General features: G+C 53.4%; 1 protein-coding gene across 1 annotated transcript in view; it reads right to left on the minus strand.

Moving 5' to 3' along the window:
* Positions 1 to 3,137: 3,137 nt before the first annotated feature.
* Positions 3,138 to 17,254, minus strand: part of RAB20 (RAB20, member RAS oncogene family) — a 37,238-nt gene continuing 23,121 nt past the window's right edge. Inside the window, exon 2 of the mRNA XM_032246204.1 lies at positions 3,138 to 4,263. Within this exon, the coding sequence (XP_032102095.1) occupies positions 3,731 to 4,263 (533 nt within the window). The 3' untranslated portion in view covers positions 3,138 to 3,730. The remainder of the gene's footprint in view (positions 4,264 to 17,254) is intronic.

The raw sequence follows: 17,254 nt of genomic DNA on the forward strand, positions 1-17,254 counted from the left end.
TGGGGGTACCCATGTGCTGGGGGGATCTGTAGGGGGGGATCTGTGTGCTGTGAGGGGAGGGAGCTATGCAGTGGGGGAATCCATGTGCTGGGGGGATCTGTGCGGGGGGATCTGTGTGTGGGGGGATCTGTGTGCTGTAGGAATCTGTGTGCTGGGGGATCTATGTGCTGGGGGTACCCATTTGCTGGGGGGATCTGTGTGTGTGGGGATCTGTATGTGGGGGGATCTGTGTGCTGGGGGTACCCATGTGCTGTGGGGATCTGTGGGGGGGGATCTGTGTGCTGTGAGGGGAAGGAGCTGTGCGGTGGGGGGATCCATGTGCTGGGGGGATCTGTGGGGGGGGATCTGTGTGTGGAGGGATCTGTGTGCTGGGGGGATCTGTGTGGGGGGATCTGTGGGTGGAGGGATCCATGTGCTGGGGGGATCTGTGGGGGGGGATCTGTGTGCTGTGAGGGGAGAGAGCCATGCGGTGGGGGGATCCATGTGCTGGGGGATCTGTGGGGGGAGGATCTGTGGGGGGGATCTGTGTGCTGTGAGGGGAGGGAGCCATGCGGTGGGGGGATCCATGTGCTGGGAACATTCATGTGAGGTTGTTTTCCTGGCACAGCAGGAGCTGTTTAAACCAGGAAATTGGATCCAGAAATGACAACGTCATGCTCTTTAAGAAACTAGGCCTGGGAGGCTGGGGAAGGGGATGTTCTGACAGCACCCAGATTACCACGTCCCCAACCCCAAAACTTCCTGATGCCACCACCAGGCACAAGGCTTTAAGAGCACCAGGAATACCTGACTATGAGGTGTCATTGAGGAAGGGGTTCCCATCTGCATGGGGACACCAGCGCTCCAGCTGGAAATGTGCGGAAGGGGCTCTGAGACCACGCACAGCCGTTAACCCCAACCATCACTTGCTCCTCTCCTCCCTGGAGTGTCTGCTTTGTGCCAAGGAAAGGCGGATGCTCGAGGTCACAAGCTCAAACCCACACCCAGCAGGGAAATCTGCACCATCTCCAACGGCTGAGTTGCCCAATTGAGAGATTTCAAGGTTTCCAAGAACTGACTTGGTTTCTGGTAGGAACCAGGGGCCACGTGAGATGAGGGCGGGGGAGTAGGCCCAAGACCAGGCTCCTCAGCGAGGAGCCAGGCTAGTGTCTGAGGTCCACTTGGGATGCAGCCCAGGACACAGGGTCGGGAGCCTGTGGCGGCACAGTCATTGAAAAGTCCCAATCGCTCAGTTCCAGGCAGAGCTGCGGAGAGAGTGACTTCTCAGCGAGATGTGCTGAGTTAATGAGCCCCTCACGCCCTTACAAAAGCACTGTAAGGGCAGCTGGAAGTTGCTAGCATCAGAGACCAGCACGGACTGCTCAGAGGAACTCGCTTAAAGGAGCCCACAGGGATTTTTTTTAGGACAACGTACAGGAAGAAATGTTTAAATGGAGTCGATGGAGCATGTGCCACCCGTGGGCACCATCCCCAGAGCACGCAGCCCCTCGAGGAAGCAAGCTGTTGGGCGCCCAGAGCAGATGGGAAATCGAATCCCATAATGTTCAGGAAGAGCGGGCCTCAGGCGTTGACACGACCCTCCCTGCCTTCAAGCACCAACTGCCAAAACAGTGCCGTGTGACACTTTCTCTCCCTCCATCGCCTTCAAAGAAAGACTCCAGCCAGGCCGGGGGCTCATGCTTCTGATCCCAGCACTTTAGGAGACTGAGGCAGGGGGATTGTGTGAGCCCAGGAGTTCCAGACCAGCCTGGGAAACACAGTGAGACCTCATCTCTACAAGAAATAAAAATTAAAAATTACCCAGGCGTAGTGACACACCTCTGTAGTCCCAGCTACTCGGGTGGCTGAGGTGGGTGGATTGCTTGTGCTCAGGAGTTCCAGGCCTCAGTGAGCTGAGACTGCACCACTGCACTCCAGCCTGGGCAACAGAGTGAGACCCTGCCACCAAAAAAAAAAAAAAAAAAAAAAAAGATTCCAAGGTCTCTTTGGGTCGTGTATTTCTTAGATGGGTCACTGGAAAAGATGCAGTTTATAGAAAATAAATATAACTTCTGTGCCTACAGTGGTCAATTCAGCCAAGTCAATAAAAAGTCATGGGTCAGGCTGATCTGCGCTTACTTCTCAGTGGGCCGTTGTTGTGAAACTGAAGTTTTAAACCCTGAGACAGCATCTCAGGGGGGCTGAGGACACACCATAGCAGGGATTGCCTCAGTGCTTCCTCCTGGGGTCCAAGCTCCCTCCCTTGCCTGAAAGCTCTCACTCCACAGGAGCAGGGAATTTAGGCCTGCAGCAGCCCAGAAGGCAGAGAGCACAGGCCTGCAGCAAATTATGAACAGCTCTCCAGAAAACAAAGCACCCCTGTAATCCAGCACGTTGGGAGGCTGAGTCGGGAGGATCGCTTGAGCCCAAGGGTTTGAGACCAGCCTGGGCAACATGGCAAAACCCCATCTCTGCGCGCGCGCGCGCACACACACACACGCACACACACACACACACAAATTCGAAGGGCATGGTGGCGTGTGTCTGTAATCCCAGCTACTTAGGAGGCTGAGGTGGGAGAATAGCTTGAACCCAGGAGGTGGAGGCTGCAGTAAGCCAAGATCACGCCACCGTACTCCAGCCTGGGTGACAGAGCAAGACCCTATCACCAAAAAAAAAAAAAAGGAAAAGAAAAGAAAACAGCACTCTTGAAACCCACTGTCCAGGGCCATCTGTCCCATGTTCCCTCCCAACAAAGAGCTCTGACTCTGGCCTGCTTTTGTTCAATCAGATTTCTGAGAAAACAAAAACTATTGTCTCCTGACGTCTTTGTCCGGCATCTTCCAATAGAGAGCTGCTCCACCGCCAGCAGCAGCAGACCCGGGGGGGGTTCTGACTCAGAGGCCTGGGTGCTCAGATGCCCCGGACGTCAGCAGAGCCAGAGCTTTTAGCTTTGCTTCTATTATTGGAATTCGAGCCATCGGAAAACTAGGCAGATGGGCCAATCTAAATATTCTGCAATTGGTAAGGATTTCAGAGCTTTCGCAGAAAGAGAGAGGTCTCTCAAGTTCACAGCCATCTCCCCATCACCCCCCCCCCCGCCCCGCAGAGTCCCTGGGACTGGGGGTACAAATAAATCAGTTTAGTCTCAAAGCAAAGGTTTTCCCAAAATCCTCTTTAATAATACATGTAGCCCACATTGCTGCAATCGGTATAAAACAGTTATTCCTGATTTGTATAAATTAACATGTCGAGAGTCAGGATTATAAAGCATCAAGATACAAGTACCAAGTGCGAGGACCAAAGACAACTCACGGTGAAGAGAAATGCTTGAGAACAAGACACATGTAAGCTGTAGGATGTGGTAACAGCCAGGGCTGCTGAAAGGGTCAGAGGCGCAGGTGCAGACCCGGGCTTCTCCTCTGCCTGTGCGAGGGTGAGGGGGCCGTGGGAGGCTGGCTGAGAAGGACCAGTGCCAGGCAGCAGGGCAGAGAGTGCCAGGGGTCTCGGCTCTGCAGATTGGGCTTTGCAGAGGATTCCCATTCCCCACCTCCCCAGCCCTCGGACACAGACTGAAGAGACCACACACGTTGACCTCCTCTTCAGACCGAGCTGCCATTTCCACTTCATTCTACTGAGTGTGTTGTTCTGTAAAATAATTCCCCGGTGTTCCTTGCCCCTTTCAGACCACAGCTTCCCTGCTTAGCCCCCTTTCCACATGCACAGTCTGAGTCTGGGGGGCCCTTGAAAGTCAGGCACAACACCCAGATCTGGTCCTCTTGGGTGGCTTATGGCTGGATATGTCCACCGTGTGTGACGGCCTCTCAGCTCTCTGCCGTAAGATCATTGGCACCACCAGGTCAAACAGGGTCTCAAACAGGAGGTCCACATTGTAGCCCGTCTTGGCACTGGTCTCAAAGCACATCTTCTCAGCGGCCGGCATGTCCTGCTCATCCAGCATCTTGTACTTCAGGATCTTTTTATAAAGGGCCACCGCGTCCTCCAGATGCACCTGCTTAGGCACCCTGGGGGAGACACAGCCCCCGCCATCCAAATCGGGACTACACTCTCCCTTCTCCTGGCCCTCCAAGGGCCCTTCCTCAGTGAGGTCCACTTTGTTCCCCACGATGGCGAAGAGGCAGTCTTTGCTGGCTGTTTCTGTCAGGCCCAGGAAACGGTCCTCCAGCTCCACCAGGCTCTGTGGGTGATTCACATCATAGGTGAGGATGATGGCAGCCGCTCCCCGGCAGTACATGGAGCCCAGGCCGTGGAACTGCTCCCGCCCTGGTGGGTAAAGAGGGATGGAAAGATCCGTTATCTCTCATCTCAGAACCCAGCCACCAGCCACACGGCACAGGAACATCCCCAGCACTCTAGCCTCACAAGGTCCACGTGGCACACACGCTTTCCACTAGTGGACTGAAGAGTGGGCGAGTCAGGCACAGCAGCGCTCCTGGGAGGCTGGGCTGGGGCACTGGAACCCCTGCCTCCTTCCTGCATAAAAGCAAAAACCCCAAAATTGATGGCTAAAAAAGAGGATGAAAACGTCCGGGTCTCTGCGTACTTTTACAATGCAGTCATCAAATCAAATCAACCCAGGTCAGAATACGCTCCCCACAGGTAACCTGGCACACCCACAGTGTCCTTTCCCGACATCTGCCCAGGGTCACCTTTCTATCCCAGCAACAGTGCACAGACCCCCAGGCGGCCCACTTACCTCCCCACTGGCAGGCAGCTCCCTGCCAGTCCACTTAAGGCAGGTGGGAGCTACCTAGGAACTTTCTGGCAGAATTCTACAACCCCTGCCTGTAGCACAAGCTTTCTGCAGACTCAGATTTGGAGGATAGACTCTCACAAGGGGAGCAGATCTGGTCATGGCCGGCCAGTGCTCCTGGGACTGGTGCAGTGCGCGCAGCAGGTGAGAGCCCCAGCAGGGAGGGCTGCGCCCAGCAGTCTGCAGGGGTGTCCTTTGGGCCTTGGCATGCTTTTCCTCATTGGCGCATCTGCCACGTTGGGGAGATGAGCTCTCAGGAAGCAGCTGTGGGAGAGGCGGCAGCACGCACCATGCCCCCGCGCCTCTTGAGGACTGAGCAGGCTGTGCATGGCACAGGCCCTCCCTGCTGGAAGAAAGGGCTTCACAAGCATTCCTGGTGACAGATCTGTTTCAATCACCAATGAGCAAACCCCAGGTGAGATCTTCCAATCATAAAGCACCTGCTCCCCACTACACCTTCCAGGGGCACGCTTTCGAAGAGGAGTGAGACCTGTGCTCAGACACCGCCCCAAGAAGCCTCTGCGAACAGGCCTGGCGGCTCCCACAGCACCCCCTGCAGGCCAGCTCCTCTCCTCCCCCCTGGGCAAGTGTGGCCTCCTGGGCAAGTGTGGCCTCCCGGGCCATGCCCTTAGACTAAGAGGAGGGAGAGCCGGGAACGACTAACAGCACTGGACCAACAGCACCAGCCTCCACTCTCGAGCCCAGAACGCAAGGTCAAATGCCCCTGGCCAGTGGCCAACAACACGGAGAGAGGTGGCACCCAGGGAGTGTCCGGGGCTCATTCCAATCCCTCCCCGGGGAAAAGCAAGCCTGGTTCTGATTTTTTTTTAAAGCTAACAATGTGGGTTTAATGAGCAATTGCCAAGTTGTAAATGTTCAAAACTAATTCAAAATTTTCTAAAGATCACGTTTAGGTAAACACAAAATGCAACAGTGGCCCATCATTGGCAGCCTCTAAATTCTAAATGGTCCCACGTCACTCTGAGCGCAACTTCCCCGAGGGTGTGGACAGCGCTGACCGGTAGCAAGGGCTCTTCATCACTGGGTCATAAACCAATTTCAGAGGGTCCAGGACCTTGAAAGGGGGAGAAAATGTCATCTTTGTTTTCACCACTCTCTGCCTGAAAGTTACCATTTCCTTCCATTATAAATGTTGGCAGCAAACTGCAGAAACAGCAATGAGGGGCACTACCCACCAACAGGGCCAGCAGATGCTTCCATCTGCACGCCAGCCGCTTCAGACACCCCAGTGCGATGCGCCCAACCCTTCAAGATCGCCACCACCCTTAGGCCTGCCACGCCTTCATTCATTAACATGTGGACGATGAACCACATACCATAATTTGAAAAGGCTTTGTATGACTGTACTTCAGGACATCTGGTTACCTTTGTATGTGACTGCATGCACCCGGGCAGTGTTCTCAGAAGGGGTCCTGGGCTCATACCCCACAGGAGCTGAGGGGGTCTTGACACAAAAGAAATTAATGACCCTGGTCTGTGGGCGTTTGGAGCATGGACTGAATGCATGACACCTGCACACGTGCAGTTCTCTAAGGCAGACTGTCCTTTGCCAATAAACCACTGTTTAGAGCCAAATAACCAAGAAACACAACCAAATTTCATCCCATTTCCACCTCAATCTTTCTGAAATGGCCACATTCTGATGACACCAAGTCCTCAAGCCTCGCTGGGCGACACCGCCTGGATTTCGAGGCAGTCTGGTCACCCCTTGGGCAACCCTGAAGAGAGGGGCCCACAGACACACACACTCATGTCCTGTGAGAACAGCCAGATAGACCTGTCTACTGCCTGCTGTGGTCTCCCAGGCCCCAGCCTGGCTCCAGCACCCCCTCCAGCAAAGCCACAGTGTGCCTTCGGGAATGTGGAGGGAAAGTGAGCCGGGAGCTGAGCCAGACTGGCTCTGGTAGGATCGGAAGAATGTGCCCTGCTGCCAGTCTGAGGGTCAAAGTGTCAGAGCTACCCAGGTTACCTCCCTCTTCTGGGAAAAGCCGGCCTGGGAATGCCGCAGTTTGGGCGACAGGGCCACCCTGTTGGCAAGCAGCTTGTGCCCTGGAATTCAGCATCTGAAGGGCAACATTCCTCCCTTCCGCACGCCTACCACAGGTCAGCTTCAGACTGACAATTCAGTCAGCTTCCAGTCAAGCTGGGGAGAAACCAGTGTCCCCTGAACTCACAGTCATTCGCCCACTATGGAAGATGATGATCAGGAACCTTTAAAACCCGATATAAAAACTGGCAATAGCAGGCATCAGCTTAAAAAGAAAAGGCTAGGGCAGGAGGATTGCTTTAGGCCAGGAGCTGGAGGCCAGCCTGGGCAACACAGCAAGGCTCCCATCTCTACAAATTACTTTTAAATTAGCCAGGCACTGTGATGCATTTCTGTAGTCCCAGCTACTCAGGAGGCTGAGGAGGGAAGATCTCTTGTGCCAAGGAGTTTGAGGCTGCAGTGAGCTATGATCATGCCACTGCACTCCAGCCTGGGCAACAGAGTGAGACCCCATCTCTAAAATAAATTTAAAATGGTAATAAGAAAGAAAAATGTCATAGATAACAGTCCAGGCATCACGAGGTTTTAACAGGAGCTAAAAATGTCATCAGCTTCTACCCACCAGATTTCACAAGAGTGTGACTATGGGAACACGGAGTCAGGGACATTCCAGCTACCCCGGGAGAACTTTTCTCAAGTCTCTGACACAGTGCACTCAGCCGAAGGGAGAACTGTGTTGATGCCTATGCCTAACATAGCTTCCCATTCCAGATAAAAATATCTGATTTGCCTTTAAAAAGCTAAAAAAGGAAATAATAATACAAAAGGAAAGATCTTAGTAATGAAAAGAAGTAGGAACTGAAGAACCACAAATGCTAGCCAGAAAAAAGTAAATAAAAATTGTTGCTTGAACCCTATAATCTGTTATCTACCCATGAATATAAATGCAAACCAATTACATGCAGGTGCCCCCGCTAAAGAATTTACAAGCAAGCAGTTTTCATATTTGCAATTCTAAAATGCAATTTTGGAGATAATGTATGGCTTTTAGGATTGCTAATGGAATATTCAGGGTGCTCTAAATGAGTCTATTGTCCACACCGAGAAGGGCCAGAAGTCCCGAATTTAATCGTGATTGAATTGAAGTAGGGGCGCTGGTATTTCAGGCATGACAGCCAACATAAGACAATGAAGATTACATGGTGTCACTACGACTTGACCTTTTGCACTTGGCTTTGACAAATTCACAGTGTATTTGAATCCAAGGGCCCTCATACATTTTCTGGTGGTTTGTGAATGTGCTGTGCGCCCGGCCTGCAGCCCCCCACTGCTAACCCCACACACATGTCAGCCCCTGGACCTCTCAGAGTGGTGATTTCCTGTCTACAAGTACGGCCTTAAAGTGGGTCTTTCACAAGTCCCTCTCCCTGGAAACAGGATGAGCCATCTTTCCTGCCTGCTCCCCCAGACAGGAGTCCCTCAGTACCAATCCTGAAGCCAAACTGCTAAGAATTCTGGTAGTTTACTCGGACTTTGTTGGAGAAATCAACAGCCTCAGGTTCAATTCTGGGGATGCCAGAGCCCCAGGCTGACCCAGAAACAGGTCGAAAGAGAAACATCACAGGTTGGTTCAAATTCAACCAATGCAGCCAAGGGTCAGTGAGCTGCCAGCCCTGGTCTGGTGAATGGAGCCGGGCTGCCAGCCCATCATCAGGCCTGGAGGCAGGGGTTCGAGCCCAAGGAGGGAGCCCAGCCTCCCGCCAGACTCTGCCTCTTAGCCTGGTCTGTCTTCAGGCCAAGCAGGTGGGAGGATGTGTGAGTGACTGGAGCCCAGGGCTCTGGGTTAGACTTGGCCAGGAATTATGACTCGTTTATGTAGCAAACCCAGAAGTGATCTGCTAAGCTTTATGCCACCAACACAATACAGACGAAGACGTCAGTTACCCCTGGTGGTGAGGGAAACCTGAATCTGTAGCAATGCCTTCAATGTCTGACCAGCCACACTGTTGGACAAACTATTGAAATGCAGCAAAACTGACCAGGCCTTTTGCCGGTGAGTCCAGAGCGGCCAGAGATGAAGACTCCCTGCCCACTGCAGACATGGCCCTGGGGAGGCAGGTCCCACCCGCCCCACCTCTACACAGACACGGGGCCCTGGGGAGGCAGGTCCCACCCGCCCCACCTCTACACAGACACGGGACCCTGGACAGGCAGGTCCCACCCGCCCCACCTCTACACAGACACGGGACCCTGGACAGGCAGGTCTCACCAGGTTTGTTTCTGGAATTTACATATCTAAAAACACAATTGTATCTGTTTACCTAAAGAGCTAATTCCACTCACTTTATGAAGTGTAAGTTCTGTCTAAATGAGAGAAAGAAGTGGACTTGGTCATTTATGGCAGGGAATGGGCTGTTAACTTCCACCAACCCGTCCCCGTATCAGGGACATGGAGCGCTGCTTCGCGATGGGAAGAAGCGTGGCAGGCACAAGGCGTCCTCGGAGTCTATTATGCTTGTACAGGCTTCCCCTTCCCATGTTTTACAGAAGGAGAAACTGAGGCACAGACAGAGAAGAAGGTGGGCAACAGACACAGGAGAGGTGGAGCCCTGACAAGCATGCTGGCGCCAGGCACCCCAGGGACTCTGCTGTAAGCACCCCCGGAAGCAGGGGAAGGGGCTCAGGGCATCTGGAGGCCGCCTGCCTGGCCAGAGAAATGGCTGTCTCCACCCTGCGTTCCGCAGAGCACAGGCATCTGCGGAGTGCAGCCACCTGCCCAGGAGCTCCAAATTTTATGCAGAGAACTGCCCTGCAGGTGCCGGCTAATTCTCTGGGCAGGGACCACAGAGTGTTCCGGTAAAGAGCCCCCGCTCTAGAGAGACTACATTCAAACCCCCGCCGTGTGACCTTGGGCAAGTCACTTAGACATGTGGTACCTCAGTTTCCCTGTCACTAAAATGTGGGTCGTACCTGCCAAAGGGTGGCTGAGAAAACAGAATCTGCACACAGGTCAACTGCCTGGAGCTGTGTCTGGCATATCAGCCCTGTAACAGAAGTGTTTGTTCCATAAATCGTGAGATTCTTCCTGAACCTAAGGATGGACGCCGCCGTCCCAGGGCTGCCCGAGGCACGGGACCCCTCGACCCTCCACTTACGGGGCTGACTGGGCACTTTGGCAGTGGACCAATCTTCTGCATTTCTTATTCTCAGATGATGACCTTCTCCCTGGTCCTGGGGGTGCTCCGGATGTTGCCATATCAGTGCAGCTGACAGGCCCCGGGGACCAGGTGCAAGGGGAAGGAAGTCAGCACCCACAGTAATCCCAGTCCGCTGCGGAGGAATTGAAAACGGCCCATGTGCTTTCCATTTCACTTGTCAGCCTGCCCAGAGCCAAACACAGCCGGGCTTCTACCCAGGTGTTGTGTCATTTTGACTGATGGTTTAAATGAGAAAGTGGGTTAGGACACTGTCTGAGGCCACAGACACCCGTGGCTCACATCTTAAGCAGGGGGTGAGGAGACAAAAAACCCTGCTGCTCAGACCCTGACCCAGCCACTAGGATCAAGCGTGGAGCTGGCATTCGCATTAGCTGTAAAAACTCCTCAGGCGAATACCGCGGGCACCAGGAGTGAAAACCAGCAATGTACCCAGTGAAGGGGGGAGGCAAAAAGGCAGCTATTAAAATGTGAGAATTACCACGCTTGGTGTTTCAACTCATTGAGAAGTAAGTCCTACCAGGAAATCCAAACACTGAGACAACAGGAACTTTTTTTTAATTGAGACTGAGTCTTGCGCTGTCGCCCAGGTTCTCCTGCTCCAGCCTCCTGAGTAGCTGGGATTACTGGCTCATGCCACCATTCCCAGAGAATTTTTGTATTTTTAGTAGAGAAGGGGTTTCACCATGTTGGCCAGGCTGGTCTTAAACTCCTGACCTCAAGTGATCCACCCTCCTTGGCCTCCCAAAGTGCTGGCATTACCGGCGTGAGCCACTGCGCCCAGACTTTTTTTTTTTTTTTTGAGATAGTCTTGCTCTGTCACCCAGGCTGGAGTGCAGTGGTGCGATCACGGCTCCATGCAGCCTCTATCTCCTGGGCTCAAGTATTCCTCCCACCTCAACCTCCCAAGTAGCTAAGACTACAGGTGCATACCACCAGACCCGGCTAGTCTATTTTATGTTTTTGTAGAGACAGGGACTCACTATGTTGACCAGGCTGGTCTTGACCTTCTGGGCTCATGCCATATTCCCACCTTGGCCTCCCAAAGTGCTGGGATCACAAGCGTGAGCCATCATGCCCAGCAGAGAACAAACTTTTTTTTTTTTTTTTTTGAGACGGAGTTTCACTCTTGTTACCCAGGCTGGAGTGCAATGGCACGATCTCGGCTCACCGCAACCTCCGCCTCCTGGGTTCAGGCAATTCTCCTGCCTCAGCCTCCTGAGTAGCTGGGATTACAGGCACGCACCACCATGCCCAGCTAATTTTTTTTGTATTTTTAGTAGAGACGGGGTTTCACCATGTTGACCAGGATGGTCTCGATCTCTTGACCTCGTGATCCACCCGCCTCGGCCTCCCAAAGTGCTGGGATTACAGGCTTGAGCCACCGCGCCCGGCCGAGAACAAACTTTTAAGATGAGTTCTCCGCTCTGCCTTGCCAGATCGGACACCCCGCTGCCAGGGAACTCACAAAAAGTCTGACAACTTGAGGAAAGGAAAAGTGCAGATTCCCAGACCAGAGATGGGAACAAGATAAAAAAAACTCCAGCAATGGCACCAGCGGCACAGCCTAGAGCGGCTGTGACTGACGTGCTTCCCGTCAGATTGTGCAAAAATACCACGGCATGCTTCCTCCAGTGTCTGCAGGTTGCATTCACAAATATGAGCCAAAAGGTTATTTTAGTTCTGTTTTGTAAAGTTGATGAGTTTTGACTCAAGTTTACAGTCATGGGACCATCTCCATAGGCATGCCCTGTGGCTTTGTTTTTTTTTAAACTGCCTGACAGTGAACTTAGAGAATGGTGCGTAGAGGCCGGGCACAGTGGTTCATACCTGTAATCCTAGCACTTCAGAAGGCCGAGGTGGGAGGGTCCCTTGAGCCCCTGAGTTTGAGACCAGCCTGGACAACACAGTCAGTCTCTGTCTCTACAAAAAATTTAAAAATTAGCTGGGTGTGGGGGTATGTGCCTATAGTCCCAGCTACTCAGGAGGCTGAGGCAGGAGGATTGCCTGAGCCTGGGAGGTTGACGCTACAGTCAGCTATGATCGGGTCGTGCCACTGCACTCTAGCCTGCAGTAGAGCAAGACACTGCCTCAGAAAGAAAGACAGAATGGGATGTGGAAGCAACCATTCACTCAGGAGCATTAGAAAGGAATAAATGATTGACTACTATAACCAACACTGTACTCAATTGCTTACTGATTTTAGTGCAGGAAGGAGGGCCCGCGAGAGCCCCCAGATGCGTGAAAGGAGCTGCCTAGAGCCAGCAGAGGGCCTGGCTGGACACAGCTGCCCCCACCAGTACATGGAAAGTGGGGAGCCGGCAGACAAGGCCCCCATGCCGTGGGCAGGCCCTCCCCGAGAACGCACATGCACCCGAGCCTGCAGTGAGTGAACCGGCTTGCCAGCCTCCATCCACCGCGATGGGGAAGTGTGTGGCTGGGCCCCAGTGCCCACAGTGTGGTCCTGCATTAGCCTGGACATTGCTGGGAAGGTGTTTTTAGATGGGATCAGCATTTACATTAGGGGAGGTGAAAAAGCAGATATCCCTCTGTGATATGGTGGGCCTGGTCTAATCAGCTGAAGGCCTGAGAAGCAAAGGCTAAGCTCTTCCAGAGAAGAAGGAATTCAGCAACAGAGAAACCATGCCTGAGCTGACACACACCCTGCTGGGTCTGTTTCTCTGGGGAAGCCTGCTGCCTTATTCACGTGGAATGCTCACTTGCTTCCCTGGGATGGAGGCCATCTGCAAAGCTGAGGCTCTCAGGAGAGGCCTGTACAGCTCCCTCATCTCCAGGCTGTCCCCTGAGGCCGAGTCCCCCCACAAACAAAGAGGTGCTGCCACTGCCATGTGCAGGTGTGCGGGCCAAGGGTGCTGACCACACCCCAACCACTGCCTCGCCCCTCAGACAAACAGGACAAATGTCCAGGTCAGGGGAGACAGCATGGGAGGGCTTTTCTGAAAACTGGAAGGATCACTGTGACCCCAAGTGGGTATTTCTTCACTGAGGGTCCCTTGCCAGGCCAGTTCGCTTTCCACATGCTGATCCAGTATGCATGCCCCGTTCTGTGCACCCCGGGGCTTCCCAGCAGGCTTCAGAAAGAGTATGAACGCTACAAAACCGGACCTCAGCATAAACGCACAAATCCTCTCCTGCCAGCTTTTCAACAACTAAACAGGAAAACTGGAAAAATACCATTTCCAGAAGGAAGAGCAGAAGACATATCCAGCAACACCTTTTTTATTATTACTAATTTTTTTTTCTTGAGGTGGGGTCTCACTCTGTCACCCAGGCTGGAGTACAGTGGCGCAATGTCTGCTCACTGCAACCTCAGCCTCCCGGGTTCAAGTGATTCTCCTGCCCCCGCCTCCTGAGTAACTGGGATTACAGGCACGCACCACCACACCCAGCTAATTTTTGTATTTTTAGTAGAGATGGGGTTTCACCATGTTGGTCAGGCTGGTCTCAAACTCCTGACCTCGTGATTCCCCCCACCTCAGCCTCCCAAAATGCTGGAATTACAGGCGTAAGCCACCATGCCCAGCCTTTTTTTTTTTTTTATAGAGAGACAGGGTCTCGCTCTGTCACCAGGCTGGAGTGCAGTGGCACAGTCACGGCTCACTGCAACCTCGTCCTCCGGGCTCAGGCGATCCTCCCACCTCAGCCTCCCACGCAGCTGGGACTACAAGGCGTGTACCACCACACCCAGCTAATTTTTTAACTTTTAGTAGAGGTGAGGTCTCACTAAGTTACCCAGCCTGGTCTCAAGCTCCTGAGCTTAAGTGATGCAGCTGCTTTGCCCTTCTAAAATGCTGGGATTCCAGGCGTGAGCCACCGGACCCCGCCCAGGAACTTCTATTGGCAGGGGAGTGGAATCAGCACAGGGAGACGGAGATGTCATGACGAATTTAAACTCAGAATTCTTCCTCGTTTTGAAAAGCACACATCTCACCTGGAACTAGCCACATCTCCAAGTCCAAGCCACGTGTGGCCAGGGCTACCATGCTGGACAGCGCAGAGCTGACTCAGAGCCAGAGGCCCCCCAACCCCAGCTGAACACCAGGTACAGTTCCTGGACCACAGCAGGCACTCACAGGCTACTCAGAACAGGCATGAAGGAGATGCAAAGTGACAGAAATGAATAAATAACACATTCCTACAACCACTGATTCATACAACCGCGTGGAGGGGCGCGTCTTCATGGATCCCCAAACCACCCTGGGAAGTCTCTTTTCTGTTTCCGCAGATCCTCACGTGCAGGTTGAGAGACTCTGCGGAGGGACTGGGGCCTGTTCCTTAGATTCCACCTCTCCTCCTCCTGCCTGCTCCGAGCGCCTCCATAAAACGCCTGTGCAGTCACTAAGTTTTCACAGCAGCTGTGAAGCGCCACACCCACCCCACACGCCACACCCAGGCCTTCCAGGCAGGGCTGGACCAGCGCCGCTGAGTGCCCAACCACACTGCGCTCTTGGCCCAGCACTAGTGCCCGAAGCTCTGGTCACGCAGGGCCTTCATACACAGAAGTGGGTCCCATTTCTCTCCTGGAAGGTGTGCCAGAGGACAGGAAAGACCACTTGCCGTATAAAAATGGAATCATCAATGTATTATTACGGGTTCAGAACTATATGTTCAAGTCTTCATCTCCAGCACCCATGAATGTGGCCTCATCTGGAAACAGGTGTCTGCAGAAGTGATTAGTTAAAATGTGACCACATGGACTATGGCAGACCCTTAATCTAATCTAACTGGTGTCCTTATCAGAGAAGACACTCCGGCGAAGACAATGTGAGGGCAGACCCCCGGGGAGGAGACCACGGGGAAACAGAGGCAGAGATAAGAGCCATGCTCCTCAGGCAAGGACAGCCAGCACCCACCGGGAGCTGGAGAGAGGAGCAACCTCTCCCTGGAGCCTCCCGAGGCACCCTACCCGGCGGACACCAGTTCAGACCCCGCCTCCAGGACTAGGGGAGGATGAGCTGCTGCTGTTTGAAGCCCCCACTCTGTGGGACTCTGTGACTCAGACCCCTGCTCAAGCATGGACTGGCAGCAGGTGGATGGCCCCACCTCCTCAGGCACCAAAAACGAGGAACCCAAGATGACATTGCCCCCTCTCACCAAGGTCCACGTGAGGGTCAGGCAGCCAAGAGAAGCTTCTGCTTCCTTCCCCTCCTCACTTCCTCTCCCCGATGAAAGCCGGGGAAAAGTCAGGATGACGATGAACTTCAGTGAATCCCACTAAAGGAGAAGTCAGCGAGGAAGGGTCAGAGAACACTGACCTCAGACAACCAAAGCTCAGGGAGGAGGAGGCAGGGCCACTCCGAGCGCGTCAGCGGAACGGCTCGCTTCCTGAAACGAGTCACAGCTCACACAAATCACATGCAGAGGAAGATCTAAAATGGCTTTTTTTTTTTTTTTTTTGCGGTGGGGGGGAGGGATGTTGTTGTTTTTATGTTTATTTTATATATATATTGAGACAGGGTCTCGCTCTGTCACCCAGTCTAGAGTGCGGTGGTACAATCATAGCCCACTGTAGCTGTGACCAGCCAGGTTCAAACAATCCTCCTGCTTCAGCCTCCCAAGGAGCTGGGACTACAGGCTCGTGCCACTACGCCTGGGTCATTTGTTTTTTTGGTACAGATGGGGTCTCACTATTACTGCCCGGGACGGTCTTGAAATCTGCGTTCGAGCAGTCCCCCCACCTTGGCCTCCCACAGTGCTGGGATTACAGGCGTGAGCCACCATGCCTGCCGCTTCACTGTATTTACATCAACCTGAGGCCACCATTGTAAGGAATGCCCTCTAACCCAATTTACACAGTAAGAAGCCAGTCATCCAAGTCCAGTTCATTGTCTTTCTTAAGAAATATGGGAAGAAAGACGTGGTAACCACTGAAAAAGATATCAAAGAACAACGAATGCTTTGTTGAGCCAAAGCAGCCATCGATGTCCACGCCTTGAGAGAGGAAGCAGCCACTAAAGTCGTGAGGAGGAAGGGGTCTTGTCAGGGACAGAGCAGCCTCAGGGGGACCAACACTGTCTCCTAGACGCAAGGAGCTGCATCGCCATCGAGCAGAACAGCACCAGGTGCTCACTTGGGATGCATGACATTCTCGTTCCTAAGTGCACTCACTGTTAACAGCTTTTAGAAACAGCTGAGGCCGTCGAGCCCTCACCATGTGCAGGCACTGCCTCTTCAGTGGTTCAGGTCCCATGACCCTGCGGGGCTCAGGGCATCACCCCCGGCTCAGATGAGACAAGCATGCAGGCCCCAGTCACACAGGCCCTGGTCACGTGGGCAGCAAGCAGCAGCGGCAGGCCTTGAAGTCCAGCAAGCAGTGTCCAGAGTTCCTGCTCCCAACCACCACGCTGCACTGCCAGCTTCAGGTCCTCCACAAGAATGAGTCAGGAAGGAAGAGGTAGAAGAAAGAATATCAAGGGCCAGTGCAGTAGCTCGTGTAACTCCAGCACTTTGGGAGGCTGAGACAGGTGGATCGTTTCAGCCTAGGAGTTCGAGGCCAGTCTGGGCAACATGGCAAAACCCTGTCTCTACAAAAAATATGAAAATTAGTGGGCATGGTGATGTTCGCCTATAGTCCCAGCTACTTGGGATGCTGAGGCAGGAAGATCACTCGAGCCTGGGAGGCCAAGGCTGCAGTGAGCCGTGGTTATGCCACTGTACTCCAGCCTGGGTGACAGAGCGTGACCTTGTCTCAAAAAAGAAAGAGAAAGAGAGAGAGAGAGGAAGGAAGGAAGGAAGGAAGGAAGGAAGGAAGGGAGGGAGGGAGGGAGGGAGGGAGGAAGGGAGGGAGGAGAGAAGGGAGGGAGGGAGGGAGGGAGAGAGGGGAGACTGTTGGTATTTTCTAATCTAAAAGAAATAGGCCAGGCATGGTGGCTCATGCCTGTAATTCTGGCACTCTGGGAGGCAGAGGAGGGAGGATCGTTTGAGCTCAGGAGTCCAAGAACAGTCTGGGCAACATGCTGCGACTTTGTCTCTCCAAAAACTACAGAAACGATCAGGGTGTGGTGGTGGGTGCCTGTGGTCCCAGCTACTGGAGAGGTTGAGGTGGGAGGACCACCTGAGCCAAGGAGACAGAGGCTGCAGTACCACTATACCCCAGACTGGGTGACAGAGGGAGATCTTGTGAAACATGAAAGAGAAAGAGAGAGATAAAGAAAGAGAGAAAGAGGGAGGGAAGGAAGGAAGGAAGGAGAGGAGGAAGGAAGGAAGGAGAGAAGGAAGGAAGGAAGGAAGGAAGGAAGGAAGGAAGGAAGGAAGGAA

The sequence above is a fragment of the Sapajus apella genome, unplaced genomic scaffold, assembly GCF_009761245.1.
Source record: "Sapajus apella isolate SASKATOON/1434 unplaced genomic scaffold, GSC_monkey_1.0 scaffold60, whole genome shotgun sequence".
Lineage (NCBI taxonomy): Eukaryota > Metazoa > Chordata > Mammalia > Primates > Cebidae > Sapajus > Sapajus apella.